General features: G+C 41.6%; 1 protein-coding gene across 5 annotated transcripts in view; it reads right to left on the bottom strand.

The window, feature by feature from the left end:
- The window catches only part of LOC124310393 (protein Wnt-2), a 70082-nt gene that overhangs the window by 53150 nt on the left and 4213 nt on the right, over positions 1-12719 (bottom strand). The window contains exons 1-3 of one of the 5 annotated variants that reach the window (XM_046774277.1): positions 6483-6659; positions 5955-6328; positions 2788-3226 (exon numbers count right to left, since the gene is read on the bottom strand). The exons of 1 other annotated variant lie outside the window; for it this stretch is intronic. In XM_046774277.1, the coding sequence (XP_046630233.1) occupies positions 2788-2864 (77 nt within the window). In that variant the 5' untranslated portion in view covers positions 2865-3226; positions 5955-6328; positions 6483-6659. Of the gene's footprint in view, positions 1-2787; positions 3227-5431; positions 5694-5954; positions 6660-12719 lie in introns of those variants that run through there. 3 more of the 5 variants (XM_046774275.1, XM_046774276.1, XM_046774278.1) reach the window with 3 other exon arrangements.

Below are 12719 nucleotides of genomic sequence, written 5' to 3'. Positions count from 1 at the left end.
AACACGATTGAATTTTCATGAATTTCGTGCATCCCTCTCTGCTGCAGAGACATGTAAATGATCCTATCTTGAAGTTTCATTCGCCGCGAGTACAAATTCCAAGGTCGAAGTGAAACGACGTCTCACACCAATTAATTCGTTATCGCAATGTAGTTTATCTTTGTAACGAGTTGTCACGGACCGACATGGCTCTGCGTATAGATATATAAGAAAAGTCGGGTACCGGATAATTTCGTTGCCAGAGACCTTTGTACCGTATAAAGTGAGAAGGCAAGTGTTCTCGATCACAATGTCCTTAATCAAACCACGGTTGAATAGACCGCGTGCGTTTTTTATCCGAGACAATGACCGAGGCGAATAGTTGACATCTTTTTACAGATATGTACAGGTATAACACTCAGGCATATTATTTATTCTCCATACGATGTCATTAGTAAGTCAAGATTTCAAGTGCACGTTGTTTAACGATACACGAATTCAGACAGTGCGAAGTTTTTACACAAGAATGAAACAAATGTTTGATACAAATTATGCGACAGTTGTTTTTATATGCAAGATTCGAAGCCGCGACTTACGAACTTCCTCGTGAATTATTTCTCAACTAGAATAAATCCTGGCAGCAATTTGGAAAAACATGTTGAGAGATGAACAAAACGAAACCGATGAAAAAGAATTACAGAGAGAAACTTTAGCAATATTTTTTCACGGAAACTGCAGGGTATTCCGTGACGTTTACGCGGCCGATAATGCGGAACGAAGGGTGTGGAGCCTTCCAAGAGGAGCTGACTAATAAGGATCGACATTTGATTTTGACTCGGTGTGACGAGGCTCGGACACGCGTTCACTGCAGGTATACAAGGTATATCCGTACCGATATATGTATACGCCACGACGCCGCGACGCCTCGGGGAGAGTGAAACGTCTTGACCCCAGAGATGAATCTCTCACTGCCGATAACGCCCGAGACAATACCCATTACTAAGGCAATCTACTATCGAGTTTAAGGCCCTCCGCCGCCTTATTCGTTTTTCCCCTCAACCTCTCAGCTGTGAGTTGCGTTTTTTTCGGTCACTTCATTCTCGTCAGAGGATACGTGTACAGGTTCGAGAAACTCTCACTTTTTTTTTAAGAAATAAACCAAAGTAACGCGTGTAGCGTGTTGAAAAAAAAAAAAAAAAAAATTAACCTTCTTTCGTCAGTTATGAGATTACCGAAGGTTCTAAACGGCAAGTTGTTGATAATCGAACACTCGGAATGTGAGATATGATTAATCTTTAGGCTTTAAGTCGAAAATTTTTCAGACACCGGTTTTAAGGTGCTGATCGATTCTCCAGCATTCGGTACTTCGAATTATTTTATTTACAGTTATGTCTTCGAACGATCGAAGAAGAATCTTGAATTTCTCAAAGTGCAGGTCTACGGTAACGAAGAAAACGATTTCTTACATCTTCGCCAAAGACGTATATTCGATTTTAATCCGCTGTCACACAGTGTCCAATTTTCCATCATATTTCCAGAGGTGAAACGAGCGATTACAACGAAAAAAAGAAATATCGTGGGCACACGCAGCGGGCTTGTTCGTTCTTGTGATATATTTACCATTAGTCTGAACGGTGGAGAATACACTATATACCTTTCCTTTCCTTTCCTTTCCTATCCCTTCCGTTCCTCTCTCTCGCTCTCTACAAAGCGAGTGTACAGGTTCATAAATATACAAGAGATTCAGCGGAGTGGTGACTTTTGTCATCCGGATGACTTGTCGTTCGGGTGAACAACGGCGATGACAACTCGAGCCAAAGCGATCCGGTCTCTGGCAAAAGAAAGATGGCGTTTCTGTCATCCGGCAAAAAATACGGACACTTCGTTCGAAGAGGATGAACCGGAGGGAATCACGCACTCCGAAGAATAAATTGAGAGGCGATTATCGACACTCGTCAATGGCGATACCTTACACTCGATCGTCTAGCGGTCCTCGGTCATTAGCCAGAAATTAAGACGTCAGTAGCGAGCCACACGCACACTGACAAACTGGCACGGACATACTTAGAGAGAGGGATCGGAGTTCGCGGTTCGAGCCGATTCGGCATCCCGAAGTGTCTAATTAAGCCCAATTATTACTACGGAAGCAGCTTAGAGAGCCGGCGAGCCGCGACTCGGGGGTAATTGAGTGATCAAATTAAAAGGGATACACCGGCGTTAATGCGCCTTTGGGGTTGGGGGTGAAGGGTTAGAGCCGAATTTTGCCTGAGCAATCTCCGACCTTTGAGGTTCTATCAGGCGTACAGTCTGGGCGAAAAATTTATTCTACAAATGGAATGAGGGGATCAAGTTTTACCGAGTTATACTCAACCAGTGATCGGTTTCAATTACAACAAAAGAATCCCTCTTCAAGTACTACGAATAAAAGATTCGAAACTGAGGACTTTAACTATAACGAAAGTTCACTTGCCGGTAACTTGTATTTTAGAAAAAACGGACTTTTAATTAATTGATAAAGAATGATTGCTACATGTACTTGTACTGAGAAACTAACGCAATCGTGTGATTTACATAAAATAGTTAGTAATATGTCTGTCTGTTAATTGAAATTCACATAGGCTTAAAATATGCCGCCGCCGCGTAAAAGCGATATTGTTTCAATCGGATTCGATTTGATTGACTTCCAGTCGCAGTTCCGGAGTCTCTGTTCAGAGATAGAGAGAAATTTTTGTTCGGACTGTACGTCGGATATATAGATCGTTGAAATTACAACTAACGAAGGTTAATTAAAGAAGATTTATCTCTCACCTGACTTGACGAGGACCCGGGACTTGCCCGAGAACCAAAAGGGCTATCGCGATTACCGCGACTTCGCCACGACGCATCTCTCACATTATAATATTAAAATTACTTCATTAATCGATTTCGTTCTCAATTACACGCGTCCTTCACTCCCACTTTCTTCAGCACAATTTTATTTATAACATTCACACAAGGACCAAAAAGATATATCCAGCACTCCGAAACGACACACGCTGCAAATTGACAGCGAACTTTCGAATTGTTACACACTTCACTATTCGTGCGATTACTTGTCGACAATTTTAAAACCAAGTCTCGTACTTCTCATTATAATTATAATATAAAATACGCAAAAAATCACACCGAGAATTTTTCCGCACTTGATCCAAAAATCTGTGTATCTTCACTGTGATTCACTTTTTCACTGCTTCATATTTTCTCACGACTTTCAAGAGTAAAAAGAAATTGTGTTATTTGTAAAGTTTAAAAGTGACAAAAAAAAATAATATAAAAATAAACATTACATTCGGAAGGAATCTCCCGTTCGATAAAGTCGCGTAGGGTCTGGTGTATGGTCAGGCTCGAAGTGCAGTTAGTACGGAGTTATACCTGAATTTATACACATATACACCTATCCATATATATACACATATATGTATACATCTGTGCAGGACGAGGGGAGAGTCGAGAGAAGTTTTTAGCCGAAGGTATAGAGAGGCGGATGTACCCAAATGAGTCAGATTACAACAGACATCTAGTTTGCCCGTATATCATACCCATATACATGCGGAATAGACAGCGGCCGCGTAGTTTTTCGTATCTACCGCAAAAATCTGCGAAGCGAATTTTCTCGCATGTTAATACGAATCAGGCCGCACGTAATCAAACTTGTAGAAATTCAACCGAGTCATATTGTCGACGATAAAAATACGAAACTTATTTCATCCCGCTATATAAGTATAATATTTCGTTACAACTGCCTAGTATACGCGCAAGATTTTATTTCAAAATAATGTCCGAATTCAAATATCAAATATTTAAACGATTGTTTGACCCTCGTAAAGACCCGTAAAAATTACACACTTTTATATGTATAACCATATGTATACCTACACGGAATCGTCTATGAGCACAGAAAGAAAGAAATGGGAAAGAATGAGAGAAGAAACTCGTGCGAACCATCGAGTGAAATGACTCTGAGAATATATTTATAATATAATTAGGTGTAACAAACGCGTGACTAAACTTCAGATTATTTCTATTTTTTTATTTTTTTTTTTTTTTTGCAACGGCGATAGTCAGAGTTGAGGTTCAATTCAGACGATTCGTTTGCGGTATCGAAGTGTCTCTACAAGTTGGCAAATTTTTATAAAATTTCCCCGTATGGTTAATTCGATGGATGTGTAGGTATGTACGTTCATTCAAGGAGATACGCGGTAGCTGCAGTATAGTTACGGTACGGCAAGTGTGCAAGAACTGCAGGGAGATCGAATAGTTATACATATATATACATATATATTATATATCTACAGTATGCCGCGTGTGAAACCGGATTGGTCGTGGAGTCCGGATGATATCGGCCAATCGGATCGCTCCTTAGGGACTATCGCGGTATCGCGGAGTTGAGCGTAGGTGCGAATTCATTCCCCGTGGGAGCCGAGACATGCGATTAGCATCACCGATGTACTGACAATGGGATTTTAAACTGTTGAATAAAGCGCGATGCGCGACGATATGAAAAAAATGGGAAACCGAAAGATGAAATCAAAAAGACGGAGAGAAACGCCTCGTCAATTTTACCGTTAGGCGCTCGAATTATTGGGACAAGGAATACAGGCGCGTATAACGCGATTCCTGCGGGGAGAAAATCAGAATTGAAAGAATCTACGGGAAGCGATCAGCGCGTAACTTGGGATTCCATGGACCTACTCTGATAAGAAATCGACGGGAGGTAAATTAGTGCCTTTTATCGCCTCACTTAATTGAGGTACACGGTTCACCTGTGGATGGAAATTTTTCAACCGTGACTTCTATCTGCGGTATGTTTACTCTGGGAAATAGTTATTCCACGGTTCAAATCACAATCGTTGGAAGTTGGAAATCAGTGGTAATTGCCTTGCGAGAATTTGGTCGGACATAGTTGAAAATTAGTGAAAACTGATGGGCAATGATTGGCACATATTAATATTGAATGAGAAGAATAACTGAGGGAGTTTTGAATTCATGTATATCGTTCTCAGGGTTTGTTTGACATTGTGTCAATTTTCAAATTTCTGAGGAGAAACTTGCGAAAATCTACGATCGTGAAGTTCGCAACGTTATCGTAACGAATTATTGGGAAAAAGTTCACTATTTTCTTAGTTTTGCGACGACTGAAGGAACTAAAATTTTCAAATATGGGTACGTCTTGTTTTATTACGGCTTACTGAATTTCAAACAATTCCAAAGTAGCGAAATGAGGCTTATTCCCCATCATAATTCGTTATGATAACGTTGCCAACTTCGCCATGATGAAAATCTAGGAAAACGAATGTGTCGATTTCCTGGAATAATCTCGCGACTAAGCAAACTATGGGTAGAAAAAAAGAAGAAATCTCAGTGCAGTTCAACGTTATAGAAAGTCTGTGCAATCGTTTGGTATATTACATACCGTAATCGTTATCTCAACTAATGGGTATCTAAGCATACCGCGCTTTGTATCTGGCAATACGCAAAGTAACTGATTTATATTTGTCGAGGAGCCGGAAGGTGATCCAATTAGCAAACGGAGCACCGCAATCAACCAGATTATGTAAACTAATCCGCACAAGTTGAATACAAGAAACACAGGCAGGTGCAGATTATAAATTATACTCGATACGCGACATGAATCGGCTGCACTCGAAAGTTTATAAAATCGACATGCGCAAACACAGGAAATTGTAATTATCGATGCACCGTTACGGCGTACATGTTTTGTACCATATTTTGACGCGCGCGCGGTTTATTCGAAATACGCGGAGCGCAAACTTTGCCAACGCTGAAATAGTGTTTTATTATAAAATACCGACGGCATGTTTGTACACTGGAATGGACTGATGAACTCGTCGGTCTGTGTGTATAAATACTAAATTTTAAACTCCGCGAATATGGTTAAATCAACAAAGTTGTACAAATGTATAGAGTTGGTATACCTGTACAAATATTTGCCAACGTTGTGTACAACAATGAATAGCAGGGACAAACTGCGATCTCGAGTTTTGATATTATAATTACACTATTACGTATGTACACGTTAGAAAAAGAATCCTCATCTTCCATATCCTGCGCGCACGTATAAAAACCCATATCGTAACATCTCCTCCGTATCTTCGATTACATCCGTTACATTTCTCAACACGCACACAATTTACAACGTTGTACAATGACTATTAACCGCGACACCACCGACGTCGTTTTAACCGGCAAAACTACAAGCGACGCGTTCGATCATATTCCGGATCCGATCGTCATCCTCTCGATCCACACTGTCAAATTTTCGTACATGGATCGAAGCCGTAAGATTTTCCTGCGCAAAAAGCAAAAATAAAAAAAAATTAAAACGAACCGTAATTGCAGGATCGTTTACTATATCTTTGCAAGAAACGTCAACCCTTCCGGGTTAATTCTAGGTGCCCGTTGCGGTTTTCGCCAATGATCGAATCGGTCGTATTTCTGGTTACAATTGTTTATCTCGTATTATCGATTATCCCGATTCCTCGGTTTCGGTGAAATTGCGGAAAGGCGAATCTTCTCGCCGATTCCAGCGGCGGGTCTCGCTTGTCGGAGGTTCGATCGAGCCGCGGATCACATGGAGACACGAACGCGCGGACAAGATGTACGGGGCGACGTTCGGTCGTGCACAGGTCCCACGATGGACTGGCTCCTGGCTTTGGGATCAGGTCTCGTCCACGGACTCGCCGCTTCGCCTCTATACACCGATATTGCTTGCTCGCTACAAACTAACCCATGCCATGCCCACCTGTACGCATTGCAGGTATATACTTATAGCTATACTATATCTGTACACACAACCACGCGCTTCTCGCTTCGTCGTTCCGTTCCGTTCCGTTCCGACCGCCCGTGTCCCTCGATGTCTCTCTCTTTCCCTCTCCCTCTCTCTCTCTGACTCTCTCTCTCTCTCTCTCTCTCTCTCTGTTTTTTGTCTCCAATACCCTCAGATCGTACGTTCGTTTCGTCGTTTCCTTTATTATATACCTACCTGCAGGAGACCGATGATGACGAAACGACGTCGCGACGGTTCGTGTTGAAATCCGAGATCCGGCGTCGCGACGTCGAAAATCAAGTCACTTCAGGTGTGTAGATGCCTTAGGGAAGATGTGAACTGCGCTACCGGAACTTTGAGTGCTGAATCAAACAGGCTTGGTTTGTCGTGTGAGAATTCAAGTTCACCGAAGAACGTACCTACACGGAGAAATTTTATTGCAGGCTGAATTCTCATTTTCTGAGCTTGTATCGGAAGTCAAATTAAGAATAAACTACTCTTGCCGTCAGGCTGTTTCACCTTATACGGTGTTTGACGAACGGACAGTGATTGAAATGATTTTATAGTCGAAATAAAATCCGAAGCGTACGTCGATGGCGGCCATTTTAAGTTTGCGGTATAGCAAAGCTTCTTCAACGTATGTCAATACGTTACTTTAAGAGGAGATTTTTCTATAATACGTAAGCTTGATTATGGAACTGTAAAACGATACCGATGTACATTATACGTATATACATAAGTCGAGTCTGATTAAAACAAAAGTAAAGAAGGGTTACGAATCGACAAGATTTCTCACAAAGTACAATAACTTTAATTGCAGCGTACTCCGATAACGGACAAACGACCTTATCGCCGAATTCCAAGAAATGCAACAAAAGAAAACAACGCGGTTTCCCTCCCTCTGGCTTCTCGCATGAAACCGAATGGCACGCAAACGCCATTGTCGCATGAAAAATCGATGCCGCAACAGGGTGTACGGCAACCGCATACGCCTACAATTTCAATCGCCGGTACTTTATTCCGCGAAACGATTATTGAAAAAAGAGGAAAGCCCTGACGTACCCGTAAGTCACAGGAATACCTGCGTCGACTTCGCCGTGTCATCTCACTTCGTGACCACTCGCCTTGCGAGCGAAGGAGGGTAGCAGGGGCGCCTATTTAATAACACGTAATTACCCTCCATATGTTTTGGCCTGCGGAGCGGGCGACGAGGGTTGGTAAAACGCCATGCGGTCCCTGCATCACCACCACACTCCAGGATTATGGCTGCATCGCGTGAATGCGCGACGTGCGCAAACGCGTGCGATATCATTATATACCGACTTCGTGTGTGCTTTATACGTGGTATTACATTATATAGCGTGCATATATTTACGCGTGCATATGCTATCCGCGTGTTAAACTCCGTGAAAACTTTATCAACGCGATATTATAATATAATATCCAGGGTGTCTGAATGATGCACATCATGTTTTCACTCTACGCTCTCTGGTTGTCGTGCATTGTGCAGCCGATTAACATTCGTGGCGCGCGTGGGCAATTCGAACAAGTAGCGTAAAATCTTTTATTTATCATCTACACGGACGTATTAACGGACCGACATTTTTTTTTTACATCCTTCCGTGACGCTGCAGTCGTCAGTTTCAGGGTGATCACAAAATCTGGAATTTAATTAAATAACGCATAAGATATTCACCCGCTTTTTACCCTGTTAAAAAATCAATTCCTTTCTCGACTGTTTCCCAAGAACCAGAGCCAAGTGAAATTTATTGAATAAGAATCAATCGCTCTCACGTTTCACTGCTTTTACGTTCTTTTTCTCGTTTTCGGAAACATTACCAAAGCTTTTTCAAAATCTCAACCTTCGTAGCACCCCGAGTACGACTCTTTCGTTAATCTTTCGTTGAACGTCACGCGCTCTTTTATTCGAACTTTCGGACCACCGCTAGCATGGGACGTCGTGCATCAGCCGCGATATAAAGCCCTGTATGATTTGATTGCGATGACTTGAACAAACAACAGGAATTGTGTCTCGGTGCGCACAGCACCCGGCTCTCGGTAATGCAGCGTCGAGTTTAAAATTGACAAGAACGGTTCGCGTCCGCCCTGCACTTCCACGCGTCCAGCAGGACATGTGGGATATATACGGATATAATGCTACTTTCTACATCCGTATTAATTCGAAAAATGTATACGTACGCGATACGTGTTTCCGTATTGTTCGCGTGGCTGGGTGTGTATAAAAACGACGCAGCTGGTAACGAGCGGGTTCGTACCGTACCGTAATATAATGACGAGGAGGGATAACGCGTATTTTGAACTTTAGGAACAATGGGTATCTATAATGGAGGGACAGGAGAGGATATTGCGTAATAACCTGAACACGGCTCTTGTAGTTAACAAACATTGTAAAACCATTGTGGACTATATTTTACGACCACACAGCCTGTGTATAAATACATGTAATATACGTATACAATGTCTATATATCAACCTGTCAGAGTTCAGTTTTGAATATTCATTTTCGCTATCCCGGTGTTTGTTTGTTTCCCTAATTTCTCTGGTTTTTTCTTTTCATTTCCTTCCATCTTCGAATCCTCCGGGGAAGATTGTAAAGATTTTTACGACTAGACGTGTAATAATGCGTTCCCGATTTTCGGGATGTGATCACCTCGCGTCCGCTGCCATTGGCTGTATTTTTTCTTTATGCCCTTACACACGCACGCTGCGCTTCTCTTTACGCGTCATGAGGGGGGGGGGGGGGGGGGGGGGGCAGATGGGCGTTATTACAGTTTTATGCGCTTTCATTGTTTATATGACGTCCGATTACAGCTCAAGGTTTACGGTCCTTAATTACAAAAATATGTACCGTTGCGTTTAACTGCGCTTTGCAATCAGGGTAGGTACGTACTTCGTGTAATAAAAACAAATAGGAATTAGACGGAATAAAAATTCTTCGAAGCTTGTAAGGACCGGATTAACCGTCCTCGTCCAACTGTGTATAATAACCTATGTTGCCAGTAATTTATGTGAAACATCCGTGAAACGATGATACGAACTAGCAAGATTTGTTGAGACAGATGCAGGGGGAAAGGAGAGAAGGCAGTAAAAACAATCATTTCTCGCTAATATCATGGTTATTTCACAGGAGTAATTGAGGCAACTAGGGAAACAGTAAATACTTCTGGATTAAAAATTTTGAAAACAAACTCAGCAGCGTTCGCTGCACTGTTTTTTAAATAAACTTATAAACTTCGCCGAATGTCGGGAATAAATCTGCGCGGAAGCGAAAGCGTGTCTGTGTTAGAGAGAGAGGGAAAGGTTACACTCTTGAATATCAAACACAGGTTAATCTAAATAAGGATGTTGAAAAATATACCTGGCGAACATTTCTTTTTTTCTTTTTGCTCCGGAAGTTGATGGCAAGTTATGTATTTGATAAGAAAATTTCATATCCATTGTATTAATCGGTTGCTTTGAAAAATAAGATTGAATTCGCACTCTTGGACGGTAATTATGTCACCTGAAAGGAGTTATCCAGAATTAATATAACACGACATTCAGGGGATGTTTAGAAAACGTGGACGCTGCAGGTACACTCCAGTCTGTATGTCAAAAATAAAAAGGGGGAATCTTTTTTGCCCGAGGATCAGGAGGTGGTAACAGCTACCTTGACCCAGTAACGAATTTTAAATTCAAATACAATTGGACCCTCTTAAAAGCAGCCGACCCTCGGCGCCCTTAAATAAGCCGTCTCTCTATCTCGAAATCCCAGCTCCTTTCACAGCCGTACGATATACCTAATAAACTTCTCGCCGTGTGTATTAGACAGAGGCTTAGAACCCTATGGGTGTAAGTCCGCGAACGAGTTTCGGATCGAATGAACACAGAGGTATTTTACATTGGTTGACGAATTGTTTTAGGGTGAAACGGTCAGGTTTTTCACGTACAAAAAAGTACAAATTTTCACTTCCAGTGAGTACATGTATAATTGTATATTTATTTTTTCCAACTACGATTTATCGCTTGAAAATTTATTCACACCCTTCAACGTCGCGTTTTTTCATCGTTTTCGAGCACTCGCAAAAACCGCCCTTACGATTCTCAGTCGTTATCGAAAGCCGAACCTACCCCAATCTTTTATGTCGTGACGCAACAATGGCATATGAGTCCTGTAACAGGGCAGCCCTTGTAAAATGCATTATGCGGGACAGACATCTGCCTGTGAAATATAAGCCGCCAATAAAAACATGTATAATAACAATATTGGCAGGACGAGAGAATAAGAATGAAATAAAAAAAAAAAAGGTCCTCGTCGAGGCGTTCGTCAAGCTGCACCGTTGCGGAGGGAATGTACGAAGCGATGAGAAGAGGAATAAAAGGGGCGCCGACTGGGTGCCGTTAGATGAACAATAAGAACAACAACGAAAAAATCAAATCAAAGGTGGTAAAAAAAAAAAAAAAAAAAAAAAACTTAAAAAAATTCATACACGCGAGGGAAAAGAAAAACAGTCGCGATATTAAACGATCTTTACCAAAGAGAATCCAAAATTTTCGGAAATTAATTTACGTGCAAGCTATTACATTCTTTCATGACGTGTTCTACCTGAACTTGAATCTATGACTTTATTCACTTGATCATTTATTCGTCTCCTGATTTTTAACACGATTTCATTCATACGACGAAAATTCCTTAAGGTATTGAACCTTGAACTTTTAATACGTAAAGTCAGAAAGAAAATTTTCAATTCATTGAACTTTAAAGAAACGTAACCAAAATTCGCGGGTGAAATGGAAAAAATTTAAAATCGGACCTTTAACAGTTCCTGTTAGCATGACATTAAGTTTTGAAGGAGTAAAAGAAATTTAAGAATTCGATAACTTTCGCGGATTTCGTTGTTCAGACTAAAATGCGATTTAGAAAGGTTACACAGGTTCTAAACTGGTTTGCCCCTTGGGCAGTAAAACCTCGTTGTTATCAACATGAGGCCCGAGTGATTATGACAACTTATATACTCCGAGAATTTCTGGTCGTTCTTTATTTTTCTCCTTTCTTTCCCCCTCGTGCATCGGAAGAGGCGTTTATACATGTAAGATAATTACTGTTCGAGTGGGAGGAATAATTAGTGGAGGGGGCTCTCGACCCGCATGCGAGACGGTAAACAGCGTGTTAGTAGCGAGGTATTATACAGTGGACTTGAGCTGAGCTGAAAAAGAATTAAACGAAAGGCGGAGGAATGTGTGTCGGGATATATAAGAGATAGCCAAGTTTGAGGAGGTGGCGATGGGGAATCAGCCCGAAAGAAATGGCCATTAAGCTGTACTTCTAATCTCGGTGCGGATTCCCGAACCTGCTTCATCGATTTATCCCTCCGGTTCGTTATCTCCCCGGGTCCATTACGCTCAGCTGCATTCGGAAGAGACGCTCTCGGATTCCCCCCGGATCGAGAGCTCAGCTATCCGAAGACTTTATCGTCTATAAACAATTATTTTTCTCGCGGTTAATTTAATTACAAAGCCAGCCGTCCGGGAGCCGTTCCAAAGACTGTCGATTAGAATTTTATGGGGTTTACTTGACGCGCGTTCATCTCCACGTCCGGCCGAATATCACATCGGGGAGATCGATTTTATATAACGTCATCCGTTTTATTTCGGAATAATCTCGCGTTATATCTTTCCGCTGATTCACTCTCGGAATAAAATTTTCAATCAAATCACCGCTCCATCCAAATTCCAACCTGTAGAAAAAGGTGTGCAGTGCATTTTTTAAGGCCTGGACTCCGATCGAATCACTGATTCGTTCTTCACGCCTTGAAACCTCGGAGCGATTCATTTTTATCTTCTTTTTAAAAATTGTTTACAATCTGACTGGATCCATCCTCGTCACATTTGTCAAAGTATAAACTCAGCCCTT

The sequence above is a fragment of the Neodiprion virginianus genome, chromosome 1 (genome assembly GCF_021901495.1).
Source record: "Neodiprion virginianus isolate iyNeoVirg1 chromosome 1, iyNeoVirg1.1, whole genome shotgun sequence".
NCBI lineage: Eukaryota > Metazoa > Arthropoda > Insecta > Hymenoptera > Diprionidae > Neodiprion > Neodiprion virginianus.
Note: the sequence above shows the minus strand (reverse complement) of the source record. Positions and strands in the feature narration are given on the sequence as shown.